Below are 24,460 nucleotides of genomic sequence, written 5' to 3'. Positions count from 1 at the left end.
AGGGTGGTCGCCTCCACACCTGGCGCACGGTTGCCCCGACTTACGACTCTGTCGATCGCGCCGGTCTCGATCTGCCTGGAGCCGATGCACGTCCTCTTCCTCGTCCGTGGTGTCAGAGGTGGAGTCGAGGTCGCCATGGTGTGTGGTGGTCTCTCGGTGGCTTGCTTCGGAGCGTGTCTCGGTTGCCTTGCCTGCCTCGGTGGTCGCGTTGCGGTCCCCGGCATCGGGCCTCCGCATTCGAGCCGCCGATTTCCGGGTCGCCTCGGCTGCGGTGGCGTCTGCAAGGACGTCGGCGAGGGCGATGTCGCCTTTTACCATCAGCCGGCTCTGGAGGACTGGATCTCTGAGCCCCAGGACGACGCGGTCTCGGAGTGCCTCGTCCATATCCATAAACCCACACATGCCCCGAGATTTCGCAGGTCAGCCACAAAGTCGCCGATGCTCTCGCCTGCTCGCTGGTCTCGCCGATAGAAGTCGTGCCGCCTGATGAGGGTGGGCACGTCGGGGGCATAGTGGTTTCGGAGCAACGGCTCGAGATCGGCCCAGTCCATCGTTTTTATGTCCTCGGGTTTCGCGAGGGCTTTTGCCATCTTAAACACTGCGGGCAGCCGCGGCCAATGGCACCACTTTGAATCTCCCGCGATTAGTTTCCACCAATCGCGGGAGATTCGCGGCGGGCCAATCAGTGCGGCTCGCTCGACCAATCAGCTCGCCGTGCGTCTTGGCCAATCACTGCGCGGTTCTACAAGAATGGTAATGACCGTACAGAACAATATGTAATTATCATTATAATCAGATTTAGAGTGATGGACCCAGTTTGGTGTAGTGGTTAAAGGCACCAGGCTAGAATCAGAAAATTTGTGAGTTCTAGTCAGCTGGTACAAAACCAGCTGGGTTACCTTAGACTACTTATTTTCTCTTAGTTTTTGGAAGAAGGCAAGTCACTTCTGACAACTTTGCCAAAAACAAACAAACAAACAAATCCTGCAGGAACATATCCAGTTGCCAGAATTCACCTTTGATTTGGAGGTGCTATCTATTTACCATATAAGAGAAAGAGGCCAAGGTTTAAAGCATTTATCAGAATAGTATATATGTACGACTTCCACAATTTCTCTAGTTTTACACAGGGGATATGTGTGGGGTTCCCGCACAGTTACATTAACCACCAGGAGGCAGCATGTCACTGGTTTCATGTTATTAGGAATCGTCAGGAAGTCCTTGACTTACAACCAGAATTGGGACTGAAATTTCTGTTGCTTAGCAATGTGGTCATAACCTACAACTGCATAGCTTAGTCCCTGCAGTTCTGGTCATTAGGTGAGGCAACTTCCTTCTGGCTTCCCACAACCAAAGTTGCGGGGGTGATTGCTGGTGGTGGGGTGGTGGAGGTAGTGAGTGTATGTGAGAGAGGTGCAGAGATGGTATTCAGCAGGTTCTGACCAGTTCTGGAGAACTGGTAGCGGAAATTTTGAATAGTTCAGAGAACTGGCAAATACCACCTCTGACTGGAGATTTTACAGTATCTTTCCCTTGCCAAGCCCACCAAGCCACGCCCACAGAACCGGTAGTAAAAAGAAATTGAATCCCACCACTGGAGAAGTGCCATGTGAGTTGGGAAGAATATGCAAGAATGATAGCAAAGTGACTTTCTGTGGAAGCCAGCAGAGAAGATTGTAAGTTCTGCTCATGTGATCATGGGTGCTTTGCAATTGGTCATAAGTCTGAATGGGTTGCCAAACATTACTTTGTAATCATGTGGCTGCAGGATGCTAGCACAGCCAGAATTGTGAGGACCAGCAGTCTTAACTACCATTCATTCAATGCCATCATAATTTGGAACAATCACTGATCGAATGGTTGTAGTTTGGTACAGTACTATCTGTTTTCAGATTTTATTCTATGGTCTTTAAAGCCTTTGCCAGAAACGGACACTCAATAGGGGTGCAGGAAGGAATGTAGGGACAATATCAGAAAGGTCAGCTATGAAACTGGAAGGTATATTTTTCAGGTTCAATATCACAGCTGGATCACATTCCTGATTGTAGATTCAGGTGGATTCAAATGACTGTATGTAGGCAAGGTGATAGCTTTAAATACAAGCAATACGGCTTTATAAGCTGAGAGTGTGAAAATAGAAGCTTCTTCTATTTTTATGTTTAATCACCCATAATACAATAAGTTGCAGCAGATAGCAGTACCTTGCCAATTTTGCTGTTCTTGAAATAACTAAAACATGGGGGATCTAGTATTTGAATGGATGCCATCAGGAACTCCCCAAGTTTTAGGTTAGGCAGGGAAGTCAAAAATACATTCCAGAAGAAGGTACTGGCAAAGTTTTTATATGGTTGCCAAGATAGCCCCATAAGCTTTATAATCAACAGTAATAAGCTCAAATGGAATATTTCTCCTTTTAATGTACTATAATGGAATCATCAGTTCCTAGTTTCTAGAATGATGGGTAGGTGAAGCAAAGAAGAGTAAGCAGAAGGTTGTTAACACATTTTTCTCAAGTGATGCTCCATTTAAAGACATGCCTCTCTTAGATGGGAATCTGAACAAAACTGTGCTAAGTGGGTTGGTTGTAGGTTTAGGCTGGGGGTGTCAAACTGGATTTCTTTGAGGGCTGGATCAGCATTGTAGTTCTCCTCTGTAGGCCAGACCAGTGGGGGGAGACGGGACAGACACCTTCTGCAGCATCTTGCCAGCGCGGGGCGGGGAATAGTGTATGGTTTGCCAATTGCACAGTGGCAGATAGGACAGCACTCCAGAGGTTTAACGCCATTGCCCAGAAGATCATTGGTTGCCCTCTCCCCTCTTTGGAAGAGCTCCTGCTCCTTAAGAAAGTTCAAAACATTCTCAAAGATCCATCTCATCCTGGGAACCCCCCCCCTTTTTTTTTAACTATTACCATCTGGCAGCCGGTACAGAATAATAAAAATGACAAATAGGCTGAAAAACAGCTTCTATCCCAGGGCAGTAACTATACTGAATTCTATTGCATACTGCAATATTAATGCAATATCAGGGTTTCAATTCAATTGTATAGAATGGGAAGGATGTGTGTTTGTGTTTTTATAGTCATAATGTATACTGAAGATGGCATTTAATTTCATTCTACATGGTGCAATGACAATAAACTACACTAAACTAAAATGCGAGGCCCCTCCCACTCCATGTTTTTGGTCTGGATGGCCTCCTACGCTACCCTGCTGGCCAAAACGGGGCACAGGGCCCCCGCTTGAGGCCCCTGGTGCTCTGTTTTCAACCTAGACAGCCTCCTGCAGCACCCTGCTGACCAAAATGGGATATGGGGCCTTCAAACACCCCTCATGCCCCGTTTTGGCTGGCAAAGTGCTGCAGGAGGTCATCAGGGCCAAAAATGGGGCATGGGGGGGACGCTGTATGAGGCCCCGCATGCCCTGTTTTGGCTGCTAGAGGCACTGCAGGCCAGTCCTTTGCTATTTCTAGGCTGGCCCCACAGGCCAGATTTAAGCACCCCACGGCTTTATGCAGGCCATGGGCCTTGAGTTTGACACCCTGGGTTTGGGTTATCTTTTAGATCAAAGGCACTTGGAGATGGGAAGAAACCTCATGGTAATCATACAGGTAGTTCTCAACCTATGACCATAATGGAGCCTGCCCGTTACAGCCATAAGGCATGATGGTTGTAAAGCAGATCTTCCATATGACTGATCTTTTATGATCTTTTTCATGGTGGTTGTTTAAGTGAACATTACAGCCATTGATCAGTATGACTGGTTTTGCCAAAACCCAGAAGTAAACGTCAGTTTTCAGCAAAACATCATAAAATGCAGTCATATAATCATGGGACACTGCAGCCATAAATATGGGCCTGTTTCTGAGTATCCAAAATGCATTCATTTGAAATATACAGCCCTCAGTTTGGTCCAAGGAAAGCAGTAACCTGCTTTGCTTCAACCAAATGTCAAGAAAGATTCCTCTAATTTAAGGGCAACAGGGAAGCTCTGTTTCTTATGCTAGCGGTCTGTTTTTATTTGTTGATTAATTACTGAAAATGAAAAACCCTTGCTGATTTATTGTAAATCACCCAGAGAGCCATCAGTAGATCCACATATAAATTCTGTCAGATTCCTCATTGGTGACTGCTATGATACTGCTTTGCTTTTTTTTTTTTTTTTTTTTGGTGGTTAAAAAAAAGTGTTAAGCTAGTACAGCTTTATGATTTGCTTTCATTTTTGAGTGGCACCTTTGTTAAAGAAACCAAGGATAATTTATGCTTAGGAATGACAAACTAGGACATTTATTTATAATATGAAAGGAGCAAGGCTAGGCTCTAGAATTCCAGAATCCTTTTTAATTTTAGTATAATTTTATGGAGGCTTGGATTCTTTTGCAGAAATATACCCCAAGCTTAAAGAAATGTTTGCTGTGGTTCCATCACATCCAGACTCCAATGCAGTTTATCTAAAGGTATTTAATCACCAATCAGCTTTTTATTGCAATGTTCTAAAGTGAAGCTTCTGAGTTGAAACAGTATTTTAGAGATTAGTATCAAAATGTCAGACAGCAATATTAATCATCCAGATGTGTTCCAAGAGAGCAGGTATTTGGCAGGACAAATGAAATCCTTTTCTTTTCTGCTAGACTAGGGCATTCATAGGGCGACGGTCTCTCTCTCTCTCTTTCCCGTTTCCTCCTTTGGAAGACGATAAATCACAGGCTTTGTCAGCAAGTCATGAGAGGGGCTGCTGTTTGTTAGAATCTGTCCAGCCAAATATCAGAATTGCATGGATTGGAAGTTAGAGTTCCAGGGATTTTTTAAATAGAAATAATAATAATAATAATAATAATAATAATAATAATAATAATAATAATAATAATAATAATAATAATAATAATAAAAATCACAAAGAGCTCCATTTCTTTACCTCTTCCATATTCTCAAACAGTTTGCCATGAAATCACAGAACCAAAAACAGGAGCGAAAAGGGGAAAAAAAAGAGGAAAATGTGAGTGGTTCAGTTTGGAACATTTTGTACAATTGTACATCCTAGCACAAGAAGTTGGCAATCTTTTTTTTTTAGGCCTGTGCAGATATTATCCCCAAGTCACTGCCATGATGAGTGACCTGTGCAGTCACAAATACTGCTTACCTTCTAGCTGAATTTTTCCTTGTTATAATCCCCACTTCCTTTTTTTCCAAGAAGCTGGCATATGTCCAAAACAGTCACTAGACTGGGACTACACATATCTTCCATTTTCCAAGAATGCCTGTGGAACCTGAAGGTTATGCTTGCATCTTCACTCCTCCATGCACTGATGATGTTATTGAACTAGATAATAAAACATGATCAAGAAGAAAAGCAAGCTCAGAGAACACCAAGAACCCAGTAAGAAAATATTTTGAACAGGTAAGTGGGGTGATGAACTGACATCTTGGTTTCTATGAGAGCCACAGAGACAAAAATGATCAAGCCTAAAGGGAAAAACACCTCTCAAGTGATCTAGAGTACTTGAGAATGATCTCAACTTTGGGAGCATTTACTTTGTTTTCAACTGAGACACCCCAGGATTTAAACTAGGGTGTCTTTGTTTGCTGGATCTCTGGATGTGCTGTATCTTTGTTATTCTGAGACACCCGTAATGTACAAAGTGCACAACTTATCGTGACCAATCTATCTGTGAATTGATGTTGATGAACACAAATTCATGTCTTCATCACTTGCAAATTCACTTCTTCATCTCTAGCAAATGCACTCTAAATTAGGATTGCTTTTGAAACACTAGAAAACAGAGTTCTGATAGCTGAAATAAAAGCTGTCTGAAAACACTCTAAAAATTAGGTAACTTACAAGCTTGGTGTAGTAGCCTTCTTTCATTATAGCATCTGCAAGATGTGTTTGGTATTATTAGCTCCTCAGTTAATGTTCTATATGCAGTCCATTATAGCACATTTGCATTGCAAAATCTGCCCAGAAATAAACAGAAATAAACTTGAATTCAATAGTATGTAATTCTAGGTAAGTCTCTATAGGGTTGCAATCTAAATCTTTTTTTTTTTTTTGCTAAACCAGGAGAGCAAAAAGAAAAATTATCCTTTCAGAATGGATCTGTGAAATTCTTAGTTAAGATTACTTACAATAGATGTCCCAAGTCTCCTCTCCCTTATTTTTACTTTCTGTTAATTAATCTTAGATCCTGAAATTCCCTGTTCATGATCTCACAATTTTCAATCTGGCACACAATAGGATACCAAAAGTGTGTGTGTATCTACAGTTGGGCTATATAAATCAATACTGGGAATTATGGTAAACTGGTGTTGGGGGGCAGCTGACACATTAAACAACTTTTTTTGTACTGACAGATGGAGAACGGGAGGTATGCATGCTAAGGGCCCAGCAGAGGGTGGGTTGATCTTGAATGCATTGTGTAACGCCTATGTTCCAAGTCTCAAACGAGGCAGCCCAAGCCAATGATTCCGAAGTAACTATTCCGAAGTTATTGTTCCAATGGGAGTGAGGGAGCCTCAGCTACCGGTATCGACCTCCAGTTTCAACCCGCCCCGGAAAAGGGCGGGTTTTGCATCTGAGGTGGCTCTCGCCATGCCACGCCGCCCAACTTTTCTTATCTCGGGTACCAGACTTCGCGGCTCATTGCTCTAGCCTTCTCCTAGCCCCCTGCAGTCAACTCCAGGGAAGCATCGGAAGACTTGAAGCTTCCTTTTCCAAATGCTTTATTGTTTGTTCGGGAGCCAAGGGCGACATCATTATTGATATTCATGGGATATTAATTGCTACTGAGAAAGAAGAAGGAGTCAGAAAGCAGCAAGGCAAGCGGGGCGGGGCGAGAGAGTGAGAGAGAGAGAACGAAACGAAGCGAAGCCAATCTTTCTTCGGTCTCTCGGCGCAAAGGGCACGCCCCGTGGTTCACGGTGAGGAGACCACCGTGAACGCGGGCGGCTGAATAAGCCTGAGAAAGAGCAGAAGGGAGTCCCCTGGCGGCAGGGCACTGCACTGCAGAGCGCCTCGGGAGGACTCTGATTCGCCGCCAGTTTCAGGCTATAGAGGCTGGGGTGCAGCTTAAAGTCTCACAGCTTTCTTTCCCTCTTCCTCTTTCCAGCTGAAATGATTCGGACAGCGCTCTGGGGCTCTACCACCCAGACGCTTGTATTGCATCGCTTGGCTTCCCCTCCCCTTCCTCCTTCCACTTCTCCTCCCCCTTTCTTCCCTTTCTCTGCCTTCCCCCTAAAGAGATGATCAGCCAAGGTCTTTGCAGATAGATTTTATCGAAACTTAAAGAGCAGCCATCGCCGGGCAGTTGCTGGCCAATAAGTCATTTTTAATAGAGACAAATCACTCGGAACGCCCAGGAGGCAATAGCGGTGGCTACTGCTGGTGCCGTTGGCTGCTGCAAAAAGACGCGGGCGGTCCGGACAGCCTCAGGTCTCTTTCCTCTTGCAAGTTTCCTGCCATCGTGACATTCCTGGGCGCTTCCCTTACGATACCGGCGGCACCTGTTTCCACGGGACCTCTGTCCATATCATGGAGCAACCACGCCGAGGGGACCCTGTCCGAGCACCCAAGCCCGCGTAGCTGGCTTTTGATTGCTGTGCTGATTTCTTTTCCTATGGACTATTGCCAGAGATCGACACCTGCTTTCGGACCCCACAAGCAGTAGGTGGACGCTTTCCTTTTCCCCACGAGCTTTTTTTTTTGGGGGGGAGAGGGGCGACTTGAACAGCGGGAGATTTGGCGATCAGCAATGAGGCAAAGAGGGTCAGGAGAGCCAGAGACAGAAGAGCGGCTTCGAAGCGCCGAAAAAGGGTTGGATGGGGGTGGGGAGTGGGGTGGGAGGTGGAGGATCTGTGTGAGAAAGCGAGGTGTGTGCGCGCGCGCACGAGGTTCTTTGGGCGCCTCTCGGGTTCAAGACACTGTCTCGAAACCTTTGCCTGGAACTTGAGCTTGGTCTCGGCCATGATCCGGGAGCCCAGGTTAATCGACTGGCTCCCCTCAGCCTCCCCCGTCGCTCTCCTGATCCTTCTCCTCCCCCACTTTCCGCTCCCCCCTGCCCGACCGCGTAGCTTTACTCCTGCCCTACGTGAAGAGTCGGGGTGGCGGCGAAAGATCTGGTGGATGCCATCTCTTCCCACCCTCCTAGACAGCTGTAGCGCTGGACATTGGAAAAACACACACACCCCAGCTCTTATTAAGCCTTTCGCTCTGGAGTCAGCCCGCAACGAGTTAATTTGGCCCAAGGAAAGCTCTTCTCCCGGCGCTCTTGCCAAATGGACTAATTCTCTTTGAGGCATCCCCTTCTTCCCCCTCGCCGGCTGCGTGTCCCTTCCCCTTCCCAGCTAACCTTGTCTCGTGGTCATGGAGTTTATCCTTTCATTTTTGCCTAGGCTGAAGCGAGCTGTCCTGGCTCTTTAAAGTAGATGCCGGGTGGATCTATGGTTCTGGCGAAACAGAGAGGGAGCCCGAGCAGCGCGAAGGAAGTTTGAGCCGCGAGGATGCAGCCCACATATTGGTACGCAGTGCTTCTGCTGCAACCTGTGCTGTACTTGGTAAGTTCCTGCGCCTCTCTGTCGTCCCTCTCTCTGCTCCTCTCCCAGCCGGGGTTGCCGGCGGGATATCAGCAGAGAAGGCCTCGATCCTTGGGGACAAGTCCTATACTCCAGACAAGCTTCTTGCATCTCCGAGTGCCTCCATCAATCACGGACGTGCGCTGTGGCAGAGAGGAGAGTTCGGCTCCAGCAACTTCAAAGGTCTAAGCTTCAGGTTGAAGAGGGGGACGTCGCTCTTGGGGAGTTTTCACTTGGACCTGGAGTGGGGAGGGTCACACAACGGATGCCGGGCATGGGATGTTGCAATCTTATTGACCAGGGCTTGATTTTGTGTGGGAGATTCAGAGTGTGTGATGGTAGGAATCCTGCGCAGCGATTCTTGGAAGGATTTTGCTAGTTAGCGGTAGTGTTTCGGACTCGTGTTCTGTAAAACTTTTTCCTCCTCACGTTCTTTTAGTTGAACATTGAACATTCTATTTACACTTAAGGGGGCCAAAATTACAGGGCGCTTAGGAAACACGCGGGGTTGAGTTCCAAGGCCATTCTGATGAGTCCGCTGTCACCCTCATTCTCCGACCCCTCCCTCCGGCGCACAGTCCGAAACTCTCTTCCCGATCCGGTGCCTTCCTAATGACCTTCCATCTCTCTCAAACAATTGGCCACCCGCCTCATTAGTTGGGAATGGTGGGAGCAGTCGGCTTCCTGTCCAAGCTGGGATTGATGGGAGTTGTTGTCGTTTGATAATTCTAGGCGGGCGCGTTGAGAATTGGAACCCAATACACGTACTAGGAGCTAGGAATAGGAAACTAATATTTGGCAGAATGCTTCTCGGTGTGATTATTGGAAGTCAGCTTCTTTGTCTCCATGCCTCACACTTCGGGGTTTAGAATGGTCCTCCGGCCCGAGGAAAAAAGTCTCCGTTGTTACTCCGAAAAGTCCTTCCAGTCGTTTTCCATTAGCGGGAATCTTGGGCGTGGGAAAATAAAGTCCTGTTAATTATCCTTCCCCCGCCCACCACAGAATAAATTCTACCCATATGAACCATTCTGCTGTGAGTCCACCGAGCACCCTCCCTTAGCCTACTCTTAAAGTGGAATAACTCCCGTTTAAGATTACCGGGTCATAGAGGTTTGCAGCTTCTTTTCGCGCGGAATCCATTTCTCTGCACGGATCGAACGATCTGCATCCCCAGAGCCCGCTATTCGGGTTTTTTCGGACGCCACCGGTTTACAGATCGGATAAACGACAGTACGGCAGGATTAGGGTGGAGAGGAAGAAAACAGAGAACAAGAGCTGAAAAGGCTTGGGTGTAATTTCAACCCAACAAGCAGAAACCTAATGAGCTTCTTTAGGGTCTTCCGCGGTAAGCCTTTCTTCGGAAGCTTTTTCTCCCCGATGCCTGTAATTGCAAGCTGTAGGCACTTGAGGGCGCTGTGCCCCAATTTCAACCTCGCTCGGGACATCTCGGGGTAAACAGGTGAACAAGGGGGCAACCCCTCCCGTTGGAAATTATCGCTCTTGGATGCTATCCACCTGCTCGTGTAACCTTCGCTCCCTCTCCCTCCCAAAGGAGGATCGTGTGCCAGTTTAGAAGTTTTTTTAAAATATATTGGAAGGCGTTTTGTCTTTTAATAAAAGACCAACATGCGTGCATTCTGACTTTCCCTTCTCTGTGCGGTGGACAGATGTGGATCTAAAAGGAATGTGAGAACTGGCTGGGGATTGGGCACTCCTCCAAGATTCTCAAAGTGGCAAGACTCACACAAGTGACATCACATAAGGGCAATGACTCTGCAAAGCTTAGTTGCACCTGAAAGGGTCATTTACCCTTTGCAATTTAAAAAATTGGCTGGGTGGAAGGGGAGATTTTGTAGCGCCATCCCTATTCTTTTTGATTGTTGTAAACGGTGTTAAGAAAACTACCGAACACGTAACCAGGGTCGAGATTCTTAAACTGCGTGATTTCCCCCCTTTTTCGCCCGTCATGCTGTTTGCTAGAACTTAAAATAAGCCCTTATTTTAAATGTGCGGCACGCTGGAAGCAAGCGTGTCAGTTTTAATTGTAAACTGGGAGCATTTGAAATGCATTCCGTACGCAAATTATACTGATTCAATTACTATTTAGTTACCAATTTCATTACCTGAGTGCCTTCACTTCCTCCCCCCACCCACCCAAGTGGGGGAAACGGGAGAGGAAGGGGAAAAAAGAGAATTTCATGAAAACAGTGCAAGATTTAGCTGAATTTGAAAATAAACCAACGCTTCAGCCTTTTCTCGACTTGGCCCAGACTTTCTCCTCAGCCCAACTTTATGGTTCATATCCAAGTCGCCCGCTCTTCTAATCATGCTCGACTTCCTGGCTGAGTTTCCCGGGGCCTTTCTGCAATCAGGTCGGGTGACAGCACTGAGCTTTTCAAGCCTTAATTAAACTTGACTAAAGCATTTAATGTGGTGGCGCGAATTAGTAAGGGGTAATGTTTTGTTGCCTGCCGCCTCTTCCTCCATGGAGGCCGAATAGTACAGAATGAGCCGGAGCGAAGCAATGTGGAGGGTTGGAGAAAAATAAAATCCGCTTTCATTCTGAGTTCCGCCGGCAGTGAAAAAATCGATCGAGATGTATAAAAAGCTCGGCCGGACCAGACTCTGTCTTTTCTCAGTCTGTCGGGCTCCGTTTTTGACACATCCGATCTCCGGCCGCGGCTGTCCGAAAAGGTGAGAGGCTATATATCCACCCAACCAATATAACCTTAGGTTCAAGCCAAGTGAGTTGCTGGCTAAAGTTACTGCGCCTCCCAAGGCTGTTAGGACAAGCGGGTGCTTTTCTGGCCAAGCTCCGGATTAAAGTCGGGAACGGCTTCCGGGTGTCTGTGGCTCTGGAAGGAATTTGGGGGCATCACCTTAACAAGCTTTCCCTCAGCTCCCCTCTCCCTTTGGCTTAGTCCTCGGGGAATCTCAGCGTTGGCTTCTTCCGGGTGATCTCCTGAGACCTCAGAATCCCTCCTTTCTTTACACCGGGGAGCGATACGATAGAAGAATCCCTGGATGGTGCAGAGTAGCCATTTCAACAGGAAGCTTTCGTTAAAACAAGAACCATCTTCCTTTGGCGGGCGAATCGCCACCCATATTTAAAATGTGCCCAATGAATAATAGATAATTCCCCAGGCTCACTGTGGGTGAGCCGATGCATACGGTTACCTTTAACGCTTCCTCTGTGTGTATGTATGTGTGTGTGTGGTGGTGGGGTTAGACACGAACTATTAGTGGAGTTGGAATCATTCCTAACTTGAATCTGATATTACTTCTGGAACGTTTCCAACAGGCTTCCAAGTATGAAGATTACATTTGTGGGTTATATATGACATTGGAACAAACACATACAGGACACTGTGAAATAAGACAAATATTCTGATAGGCAAATAATTTAATATATAAAAGCATACTTTTATAGGCAAGTGTACAGTACAAACAGGAATTATTTCTTCTCCATTTACACACTAAAGGCAAGAATAGTTATGTAAATATGTCCACACACATATTAATTCATTAAACGTGTTAATGTGTCTCTGTGTACCTTTATTAGACAATCAAAAAGCTCCCCACCCACATATAAATTATTTAAAACTTTGTAAGAAAAGTTTTTTTGGGGGGTGTACCTGGTATGCATGGCAACCAGATAGAATCCACCACAACACTTGAACGAGGCTCATTGTCTCAGAGAAGAATCTCGTTGATTTCAATAGGATTCATTGCGTTCAAACCCAGACCGAAGGAGACAGGGAAGAGGCCAGACAGAACTGCAAATTGTAACTTGCAAACCAGCCTCTCCCCTCCGACCTTGATTTAAAGTTTTTTGTTTCTTCCTGAAGTCGTGGGGTTCCTTCCATTTCAGCGGTGATCGCAGTCAAAATCTCCATTGCGCAGATTACGCCGCTACGGGGAGGCGGCAACCTCCGGCCTTGCTAGAGATGCCTGGCGTCCCAAGGCAGCCTCAAGTCGCCTAGCTTTTCCCTAACTGGCGCCTGCCATATGGGTGAGACTTCATCTCCCATCACTCAGGCGGGACGGTAATGGGAAATTGCCATCCAAACAGGCAAGAGGGCGCCAGGTTGGAAAAGCCTGGTGGTCTATCAGCAAGGCCGCGTCGAAATATTTTCCTGCCAGTTGTGGCGGCTAATATTCTCTTGAAAACATTGAAGCCACCGACTCGTGGAGGAATAGGTTGATAGATTTGTTTCGACCCATGTCCTGCTTAATAGTGTGAAACACCGAATCAAGTATTTTATTCTGATGATGAGACTTGTCCTTTGCCTTCCAAGATTTATTTTAGGCACCTTTTCCTACATTTTCTGAACTCTAGATTGGAAATAAATGACTCCTTAGCAATACACGGAGTTGGTGTGGTGTTAAGTAATAGCATTGTCTCCACTCCCTCGCGCAATGTTCTGGGCTAAATTACTTCGCAGCTTAGCGGTGAAGCAGACTTGTTTGCCCTTTAAATCCTAAAACTTTCGCCCCGTACCCTGATTGATTGGGCAGTACAGCAGCTAGCTTTGCCGTCGATAAGGGGACTAACATTTGGAGATTAAGGCTTACTTGGCAGCCAACTTCATGGTTTTCAGTAGAATATGTGTAAAGGCGTTGAAGACAGAAGGTGTAATGTTAGAACAGCTAGCAATACTTTTGGCCTCTTTGCTTCCTACGACGACTTCGGTGCCAGCCACTCGACCTCATGAAGCTGGTGACTAGTAATTATGACATTGTTTTATTTTATTTATTTTTGTAAATATCGGAGTTGCCACCAGGAGCCGACCAAAAACCGTGTTTGAAACCCAATACTTTCCCCGAAAAAGCTTAGCTGGGTTAGGCAAGTGGTATATACTTTATTTCAAGGGTATATAGCATTCTCTCTATAGGGTAGAGGGTATATACTTTTTACTTGAAATAATGCCGTGAAAGTGTTCCATTGACGCTGGTCGAAAATCCCAACAGCTTTTGCTGTGTTTGCTATAAAAAAGAAAGGCCTCTATATTAAGCTGCCCCGATTCTGATTTCCACCCTGGTATTTATCATGCCTTTTTAGCTTCATCCAGGCAATGCAGTTCTTTCAAGTTAAGGATCCCGCAGCATGACTCGGATAACGGCTCAACTGATATATCTCGAGGCCAATTACCTAAGGGAGGGGGCGTGACCACACCTTCCTATCTGCCCTTCTCAAATCGCACCGCCCAAGAGATCACCTGATTGCATCCTCTGAGAGGGTCGGCGGTTTTTTTCGAGACCTCTCCCCACTCCGCATACCTCGACGGCTGTCCACACTGGCGATTTCTAGCACCTTCCCGAAGCATAGAGTAATATATCGCTAATGCGGATAGGTGAGGACAATCGCTGGCGTGGATAGCCGGCTAATGTAACCAAAGAAGGCTGGTAGGGCTTGGATGTCATTGCTCCTAGACGGGTGCCTATGCTTAAGCAAGGGTGAACTGTAGGGTAAAAGGCTTGGCCGAAGGCTTCAGCTTCCTTTTGGGAGATTTTGTGTGTAAGTGTGTGTGTGTGGGGGAGAGAATAGCTTGCTTTTTTTTTTTTTTTTTTGGTGACACGGCTGCAGATTCTGGAGCAGCTTATATATTTTTTAGTCAACCCCCCTCTTCCATGAATTCAACGTCACTCTTTTCTTCTTCTCAGAATTAAAGGGCAGAATTAGAACCCCTCACACACACACACACACACCCGCCCTAAGTCAGCTAAGCATTTTCCGCAGGCTGCAGGGAAATTATTACCAACTGGGCCCTATTGTCCTCCATTAACGATTCCTCCCAAGGCTTTTTCAAAGATTGTGTGAGAGTGGGTGGGTGGGTAGTGAGAGTGCTGAAAGCACTTGGCTATTATTTAACTGCCTTTCTCCCCTCCCTGTCCCCCTTTCTTTGAAGCGATTTGCTGTACTTTTGTAGATATCCAGAGAAAGGGCACAACAGCCACAATTGATTTTGTTTGTTTGTTTGTTTGTAAGGATAAATAAACAAAGGGAACCCAGTTGAAATTTTCTGCCTGTAGAGAAATGGTTGCCCATAATAAGGCTGCGTAGGATTTGAAGGGAGTTGCGACAAGCGACCTATGAAATAAAAGTGTCTACTGCTAGCTGTGTTCTGGGTGGAAGTATGGGGTACGGCCACACGCATCCACACACATAATTATTTCTAAGAAAGCAATTATTAAGAGGAAAACGGCATGCCTTACAGAATACTCTTTGCGCTTCTATGCAGTCCGTTTCGTGCAGGCTCCGGGTGAACTCAATAATCATGCTTTTTATCCCAAATAACACATGTACATTTATCGCTGGCACTGAAGACACAACCGTGCATTAAAGAGCATCGCTCGCTCCCTTGGTGGGTCCAGTCTGCTGACTTTCCATTGCTTTTATTCTCCTAATCCCAAAGACTTTACCCTGGGATCAACACCCCCACCCCTTTGAATCCAGTGCGGCTTCCTTTCGAGAAGTTGAATAAGATGACCCGGTTAGCCTAGCCCGATCTTCCGGTTCAGTTCATTAGCGCCCAGTTTGTGAGCTCGCTAATGCCGTTTTGTAGCGTTCAGGGACTCAACTGGGATACCAACGCGTGTCAGCAACTTTCCTCTGCTGCAGTTCTGCAAGCACTGTGGAGTTCAAAGAACTGCACTGATCCCATCCAGGACCCAGAGAGTTCAAGGTAACGTTCTTCCTAAGGGAAAGCTCCCGCAAGGACAGAAACCAAACTTCGATCTATACTAAAACACAACTATTTTTAGTTTTAAAAACACACACCGTTTTCAGTTTAAAAAAACCCCCCACTTTTAAAATGAGGCGGGGCTTGTTTTTGCTCCCTCTCTTTCTCTTTAATGTGGGGGTGGGGGGGTGGGGACTCAGATGACTACAAAGGCATTTAAGTGAAAAGCGAGTGGGCATTTCCCCCCCTTGCTGCGTTTAGCTTGCTAATTGAACTCCCGCTTCCTTCGGCCTCAATAGCATGTTTTAAATGTTGGAGTCGCGGGTGAGGGGTGTATGTGTGTGTGGTTCTCCATTTACACAGAGGAAATATTCCTATCTGGCGATTCTGACAAATATTGTTGATTATCTTCATATTATACTAATGTTATTAACGTAAAATCGCCACTAGAGCAGCGATTGGGGGGCGGGCGGGGGGGGGGAAAGCAGGTTATTCTTTCTTCCCCTTAGCTCCCTTGTTAGGAAGCGCCCGTTTCTCAAGGGAATCCACGTCTCGACTCCCCGGAATCGGTGTTCCTGCCTTCCTCCCTGTGTTGTGAGTGGGGCGAATGGCGCCCCACAGTGATTTCCCTTCCAGTTTAACTCACCCCGGGTTCGCCTAACTTAGCATTTAAAGCACCCCCTCGGGTGCTTGGTAAATAGGAGCTTTTAGCTATATTTTATGCTATGGGCTGACAACTTGACGACTCTGCTTGACGGATTTCTACTTCTCTCCCTCCTTCCAGTCTTCTTCACCCCCCACCCCTTTCCCCCCCTAAATCTTGGCAAGCACTTTATCAAAGATAAAAAGGTTCTGCCGTGAGGATGTCACTCAATTTATGGTGAAAGTCGAATGAGTTACTTTTAATGAAAGTGCATTCACGACGAATATTGCCAGCCATTTCCTGCACAGGCTCCATCGGATGGAAGGAAAGGAGGGCATGGCAGTTTTTCTCCCCTGAAAAATACCAACCCCTCCAAGCTCATTTATCTCCGAAGCCGACCCCGACCTTTCCGAAAATTGTTGACGGGACTGTAGAGCAGGTCGGCGCAGAGGGATGCCTTATTGCAGGCCGAGTAGCGTGGCAAGAAGTAGCGGTTTCTGCCGGAGGTGCAGCCAAGGCTAAACTAAAATGATGTATGACTGAGTGAACCCAGTCAACAGTGTCCCACATAACTATGTTAATAAGCAAACCGTGGCTTGGTATAATCTGTAATCAGTGCCTCTGCCTTTTTATGGCCTAATCTTGCTTTTCCACCTCAGGTGCCATTGCAACTCCTTTATGATCACTAATGATAGCAGGACTCCAAAATCTAGGGAAGTGAGAGAGACACTCACATCAGAACACAGGTGTTTCCAGATATATAGTTATGCTGGCCTCCAAGTTCAGCAAAGTTTAGAAGGGGCTGATGTACGGAACAGCTGATCTTTACCTGCCCACAGAAAAAGTGAGAGAGACAGAGAGAAAGATAAAGAGAGACAAAGAAACACAGAGATACCCTTTCTCTCAGGCCAATCTTGTATGTATGTATGTATGAATGTATGCATACATGTATGTGTATAAGGTATGTTATAGAGAACAACTATCGTTCTCTATCACACACCTTCTTTCATGTTTCTGGATTGTACCCATAGCATAAATCTATTTAGGATGAAGATGATCTCTGAAAGTTTGTCAATTTCTCTGGGGCCCATAATGTTCTTTTCTTACTATAAGTCTTTATGTTTGTTTTAACTTCTTTGAATAATGAATTAATTAAAATATAGTCCAAAGCACACTTCTCCAACAAGGAATCCTCCAAGAATTAGCTGCTAGATTCATGAGATTTGTAATCCAACTCTTCAAATTAGGATATTTAGTAGAAAGTGGTGCCTATTGGGTGAACTAAGTGACTTTAATGCAAGCATGTTTAAGGTCACAGACTCTAATGACATGAAAACTTCAGTTTCAGATAAAAGCAGCCAGAATTGCTGTTGGAACTTTTCCTAAAATTTATGAAACTTGTTTGCCAACAAACTGGATCACTTTAATGGTTTTATAGTTGGTCATAGGGGATTAATGTGTCTAGATGAAAAAGGATCTTATTTGATATTAAATACCACCCAATACCACACTAGTGCAGATCATAGAACCCAGTGATATGATCCAATGCCATATCTTATTTATCATTCTGTATAAATTTTAATAAATTCATAGAAAGTGTCTGAGTAGCACAATCATAACAGAATTTATCTGGTATCAAATGAATGAAAAGAAAGAGAAAAACAGATTTAGATTTAGATGAGTTAATGTCTGATATCTCAAAGCAAATCTCATTGCATACATTAATTGAAGCTGTAAACAAATATTCACTACACACTCCCCCCCCTTTTAGTGCAAACCTTAGTAGAGAATGATACAGTGCTCTTTTTCTGTTCAATTTTATTTTTATTTGATTTTTTTTAAAAAATCCCACCTTTATTACTTTATAAGTAAACTCAAGGCAATAAATACATAATACTCCTTCCATTTTCTTCACAAAACAAATTTATGACATAGTTGGGCTAAAATTGGCTCAAAGTCCAGCACCTTTCATGCCTAAAATGGGATTGGAATTCACAGCCTCCTGGTTTCTAGGCCAGCATCTTAACTACCACACAAAACTGATTGTTTTCTCTTGCTTCTACTTTTCTAATTGTTTCAAAATTTTCTGTGAGACAAGCATTCTTTTTGCCTCCAAAGTGATCCTAATCAGACTTTTGGCTGGATATACTGACGATTGCTAGCAGCCAAGATTGCCTTCTTCCTGCAGTTTCTGTCTCCCCAAAAGGGTTGGTAAATCCATTATCTATTTAAAAGCAGTAAAAATAAGTAAAGTACAAACCAACTGGCCTCTGGTTAACCACGAGGTGGAGTTCAGAATATGAAGGAAACTACAGATGTTGTCTAGGATGGATTCTGGCAGTCAATGAATTATACTTACACAGAATAGCACATGGTTTACTCTTTTTGTAAGGATATAATCTGCTTTTTGGTAGGTTTTCTTTGAGCTTCTCTGCTTGTACCTAACATAATTGGAAATGGGACAAGCCTTTATTTCTTTTTAAAATTTATTATTTATTCATTTGTTCCGTGCTTGTAGGTACTGCTTGAACTACATTAGTTTTTTGCAGGTATTCCTTGACCTACAATAGTTTGATTAGTGACCATTCAAAGTTATGACAGCACCAAAAAAGTGACTTATGACTTTTTCACAGTTACGATCATTGCAGCATCTCCATAGTCACATGATCAAAATTCAGACGCGCAGCAACTGACTCATATTTATGACAGTTGTAGTGTTCTGTGATCACGTGATCACTTTTTGCGACCTTCTGACAAGTAAAGTCCATGGGGAAGCCACATTCACTTAACAACCATGTTACTAACTTAACAACTGAAATGATTCACTTAACAACCATGCAAGAAAAGTCATAAAATGGGACAAAAGTCACTTAGCAACTGTCTTGCTTAGCAACAGAACTTTTGGGCAGAAAGTTAAGGACTATCTGTGATTTCTCATAAAGTTAACACAAGACATAAAAAGAGGGTGACATAATCTGATTTTTTAAAACCCCAAAGCCTAAAATGGAGCTTGGAGTTCAGGATGAATAGTTCTGCTCCCTTTCCAGTGGATTCTAATTTTAAAGATCACCAAATAACTTTCTGCAGCCTTCAGATTCATCTATCTATAAACTTTTAGATTTCTAGTTAGTGTCATGCTTGGAGTTAATGTAATATCTATCTCCATTTATTATATATTTATATAATTATTTGATTATATCCTGCCTTTATTATTTGAGTAGTGCATATAACTAATACTCCTTCCTCCTATTTTTTTTAACAACAACCCTGTGAGGTTGAGTTGTGAGAGAATGCCTGGACTAGTTACCCAACTGGATTTCCTGCCTAAGATAGGATTGGAACTCATGACCTCCCAGTTTATTGTATGAATTCAAATATAGGCTTATCTTCAATAATATATCTTGGGAAGACTTTTCAATAAAACATTGAAGGTATTCTACTCACACTGTGAACTTTTATATACACACCCTTGTTTTGTTGTGTTGCCCTATAGAGTAAATGTCTCAACCAGAATGTCCATCTTTTATGGGTAGACTGGGTGAACATGAAAAGGTATTTAGTTTACCTGGCATCACTTCAAATGTATATTAAATATCTAATTTACTGATATATAAACTTTCATGTTATTCAATTCCAAGGCTTTGTCCTGTCTTATATGTACTTAGAATTTTAGGAGAAATTAATAAGTCTTAAGATAAAACATGCATGCCTTCATGCATGTTAATTACCGACTCTATTTCAGAGGCCATCTCTTTTCATCTGTGCCTCTGTCTAGCTAACCAGGAATATTTTATTAGTTCTCAATCAGAATATTTTATCAATATTTTGTTCTCCTTTCCAAGGGTAAGAAGGTGAGAGAGAGAGAGAGAGAGAGAGAGAGAGAGAGAGAGAGAGAGAGAGAGAGAGAGAGAGAGAGAGAGAGAGAGAACGAGAACCTTCTTATTCTTGGAAAAGGAGGAAAAACCTCTATCTTATATCCCTGGCTTTTGTGGTTTTAGGGTTGTTCTAATGAATTTTTTCTTTTCCATGCTTCTCTAAATATAGAATCTAAAGTAGGTTTTTTAATGCAACCTGTTCCTAACTTGCTTTCTATCATCCCAATCTTATTGCACCTTATTTGCTTTTCAAAGGAACTGAGTAAGAATGCCTATTGAGTGGTTATTTCAGTACCATGGACAACTACCATGATACTAGTTTTCTTCTGTGAGATTCTGATACAATAGGAGAAACTTCCCTCTTCTAAACATGGATAGAGTTTTAAGTGTTATATTCTCAAAAGATCACAAACACGTTGCATTCAATGTCTCTACCTGTAGTAGTGGTACTTTCTGATTCTAGTTCCTTGTACAAAAACATTCTAGTGCCTTGTACAAAAGGATAGTAGAAAGGCAGTGCTCTAGAATGCAATCTTTTTCTTTGGAAACAAAGACAACAAATAATTAAGAATGATGTCTCATTAACCATTGGTGGGGATTTTACATGAAACAACTGGAATAAAATGTCTCTTTGAGGAACATTTCTTTCAGGCTTCTTCCCTCTCCTTCACCATACTTACGTTTTAACAGAAATAGGCTCCTTTAGAATTTGTTTTTAAGACACTAGACAAGAGATACAGAAATAATCAAGGCAAAGCCTTTTAAAAAACAGCTTCCATCAAACTTTCCAATGTAAGCACCTTCATTTTCTAGGAACTCACCCTCTTCTCCCCCAAAAGAAAAGAATTGCTGAAATTAAAAATACCAGCCAGAATTCACTTATTTCCCCCTTCTTTACCTGACTAACATTCAACATGAATAAATGAGAAATTGAATTGATATTGGATGAAGTTCCATTAAACATGGAAGGAAAGGCTTTGGGGATACATAATTTTTAGAGTCTTCCCTTGAGTGGATTAAAACAAACAAACAAACAAACAACAAAATTGTAATAGTTTGTAAAGATTTACTTGGAAGATTATTGACAATGAAATAGCTGTGGAAGATTGAAGGCAGAGAACATCTAATGACCTTCACCAAAACATAATTAGTGAGGGAGTTTTCTATTGAGCTTCTCACTAAATCAGCAACTAATAATTAATTAATTAACCTTGGCCTTTACAAAAATAATGGCAACAAATCTTATTTGACTCAAAGCCAAATCTCAGGAATTATGCCACAAGAAAGCTGTTATAATCGACAAGCCATTGTGATGGAAATCAACACATTTAAGACGAGTGTTTGCCCAATTAAGCTAAACATAAATGACTGTTTATGAGTTGGGTTGGGGAGTGGGATGACATTCCAACCAGCATATTTCCTTGCTAAGTAAAACATAATTATTGACTTTGCCTCTCAATCACATAAATCCTCACTTAATATTGACAGAGCCATTCCCTAAGGGCTTTGCCCATCAAGAAGTGGTTGTCAATAAAATACAAAAAAGTTTAAAGGGGTTGCGTAGCTGGAAGAATGATAGGGCCCGTGCAATAAAGGATGCAGATGGAAAGACTGTTTTAAATCAGACTTATTCAAACTCCAATGAAGAATATGTATGGGGATTGCAGGCAGCAAAGAATAGAAGCTAAACTCTTTAGAGATTGTGAAATAAAGCTACTTGGGTAATAAAAAGAAAGTCAAGACTTATTTTAGCTATCCATCCTGTGCTATCTGTGAAATGGATAGAAGAGTCGCCTGAACAGAAGAGATGTCTGTGGTGCAGTTCAGTGCCTAGAAATTTAACAAACATTTTGAAAACCAAAATACTTATCTATTTTTGTTTTACATTTTCCACAAGAAACTGAAAGTGGCCTATATCCTTGCAACAACCCTTATATAATCTAGGATATGATTTGTTCAAGGACACCCAGTGAATCCTAGCAACTCCCAAGTACATGGTTATATTTTGTTAAGCTCATCTTTTACCAGCTCATCTGGTGATAAATCTTGTGTAATATTTTAGATACACTGTATAATCATTTTCTGATGTTCCCAATTATTCATTTTCATACAGAATTAACCTACTGGCTCTGTGAACCAAGATGAAGACAGGATTTGACTCTGAGTTTCTGTATTCCAGCACTTTATTCTAAATTTCTCCAATCTTGCATTTGTTCCTCATCATTTTCCAAACAACATGCCATTCATGCTGAAGTGGTATGTGGTGTAACCCAATAAATTTGGAAGCACCAGTTTGGAGAAGGTTGTTCTGCTTGACTTATTTTTCTTTTTTCTTTATTATTACCTTTATATTTTGCCTTCTCCCCAGAAGTCTGTTTTATTTTATCTTTCTTTATCTTTATTTTATCAATAATAACTTTGTGGTTAGACTGAAAGATAATTATTGGCCTCATCTGTTTTCATGGTTGAGGAAACAAAACTGAACCTGTGTCTTCATCAAGCTGCTCTTCAAACTTAATTCCACAAGTGATGATAACTTTTACAATAGAAGTGAGGCATTCTAAATATTGCCCAGCTATGAGTCCTAACAACCTGAAACAGTTGGGATAAATGTGAAGAATGCTCATTGGTAATCCAGCAGATCGGAAAGTCTATATGTTCTTCATACCTTCTTTATATGATTCCTATTTTTTGTTTTGTTTGGGGTAATCCATCCCCACTGTTTTGGCTTTTATCCACGTGGAACTTTGTATTGCTTTCTATGGTATCTTGTGCTGGCAGGTTCCTTTTCACATGTAGATTGTATTCTGTAGATTCATTCAGCAGGTCTTTCAGCCTGCTCAGCCACTCCAGGTCCAGCTAGTTCCCCATTATACTCCTTATTAGTAGCAACAGCAGTAACAGTGAAGAACACATCAGTTGTTTTAAATCCACCACCTTAGCTGGCAAATAGTCTTTTTTAAAGACTGAATTAGAGGAAAAGATGACTGAAGAAGAAAATTGTTGGTATTTTGTCTCTTCTTTTTTTTGATGAAAGCCATTCTAATGCTTATACTTTTGCATTATTTTGAGTGGTGTTTTCTAAAGATCTCACATGAGGAGAGGGAGTATCTTGGATTTTGGGAACTTTTAGCAGCACATCCATTGCAGAAAAGGACACTCAGGTTACACTGTCAATCACTGATTTCTGCAGGACAGTGAAAATTGTGCAGAGGATCAGTAGCTAAGATATAATCTGAAAGGAAGACTTGTTTGGGGAAAAAACCCCTTCGCAGCTCCATGGTAAGAGAAAATCTTTAGTTATTGAATTAGTTTGCAGTAGTAAAGTGAAACAATTACAGGGTTTTTCAGGATTTAGTTTTGACAGTGTGATAAGTCTTTTGTCCTACTTATGAAGTAATTGCTTTATGGGTTTGATTTGATGCTTTGGGTCATTTTGTATTGATTTGATATTTCTTGTTATATTGATATTTCATGTAAAGACTTTTGAATATTTATTTAAAAGATAGTGTCAAAGCAATAGCTTTGAAAGGAATGGAAGCCTCCCTCTGAGGAAAATTGTAGACCTTTTCTCTACATTTTTTCAACATAGACAAAAGAAGAGGAAAAAAATAATCCTCATACTTTTTTACATGTGCTGTTGTGAAGGGGAACATGGCACCATTGTATGAAGAAGAAAATTGTATACATGTGGATGATGACAGCTGCAGTATAGATGCAAAATTTATTCACTGAACCTAAATAACTTACTCTTTGCTAAGCTAGTTCCTTACAGATATTGTATGTTGGAAGTGGAGTTCCCAGAATTCCTAGCCAATATGGCCAAGGATTATAGCAGATTTAGTAACCATATCCAGAGTTGTGGGGAAATGAATATGTTGTTTAGTTCATATTATTGTCTTAGAAAATCATGTTAGTATCTTTTCCCAGCTGCTGTGGGACCTACTGGAATGGCAAGACTTACACAGATTTTTCTTTATCCTCTGCAGTACTGCTCTCCAAAGCTTGTTGCTTTGTTATGATTTGTTGCCTGAGTAATTGTTTCTTGTTTTGTTTTCTACATTTTATTCAGTTGTGTTAATAGCCAAATTACTCAATATTTATTGAGATTTTATAATTTGTCTATTGGAATGATATGAGATATAGAAAGAAGAGATGTTTTATTGAAATATTAGAGAAAGTGATGTTATTGTTTGCACTTATCTGATGGGAGAGAGAAGTAATTTCTTTATACATCTTTTTTCTTTTCTCTGCACTTTTAGTTTTTTATATTATTAGTCTGCATGCTTTCTATCTTTGTATTTGTAAACTTTAATTCAAATTATTATAAGAAATTATGGGCCATATATTTTGCTTACTGCAAAATAGAACCAAAAGAATATTAACTGAAATTGGACTTTTCAATGACACCATGCTGATGTTTAGTAGGCACAGTGGATTCAGGTTTGTGTCTAGATCTAATGAACAGTGCTGGGAAATCCATAAAGATATAAACTCTTTGGGATTAATATGCTAAACAAACACCTTTCTCAGTATATGCTTACTGAGTTTTATGATTTGCTTTCAAAGATTCTGCTTTGTGTGCTTCTGCCAACTGAAGTGAGCCAAGTGTGGTTATTAAGTATTCTTGATAATGGCACCTGAGTTTTATTAGAATATTCCCTGGAGAAGTTCACCTGATGTCTTCTTGTGC

At 42.6% G+C, this 24,460-nt stretch overlaps 1 protein-coding gene across 4 annotated transcripts in view; it reads left to right on the top strand.

The window, feature by feature from the left end:
- The first annotated feature begins 6,896 nt into the window (after positions 1–6,896).
- NXPH1 (neurexophilin 1) overlaps positions 6,897–24,460 on the top strand; it is a 184,110-nt gene continuing 166,546 nt past the window's right edge. For 2 of the 4 annotated variants that reach the window (XR_015746130.1, XM_087948353.1), the window contains exons 1-2: positions 6,898–7,658; positions 8,387–8,548. Coding sequence is in view for 3 of the 4 variants with exons in the window: in XM_087948353.1 (XP_087804479.1) it covers positions 8,495–8,548 (54 nt within the window). In the remaining variant the exon portion in view is untranslated. Of the gene's footprint in view, positions 7,659–7,901; positions 7,976–8,386; positions 8,549–24,460 lie in introns of those variants that run through there. The other 2 variants (XM_026677805.2, XM_087948354.1) reach the window with 2 other exon arrangements.

The sequence above is a fragment of the Notechis scutatus genome, chromosome Z, assembly GCF_049901735.1.
Source record: "Notechis scutatus isolate UNSWTSFEM ecotype Mainland chromosome Z, rNotScu1.2, whole genome shotgun sequence".
Classification (NCBI taxonomy): Eukaryota; Metazoa; Chordata; class Lepidosauria; order Squamata; family Elapidae; genus Notechis; species Notechis scutatus.
The sequence above is the reverse complement of the archived record's forward strand: the minus strand, read 5'-3'. Positions and strand labels throughout refer to the sequence as shown.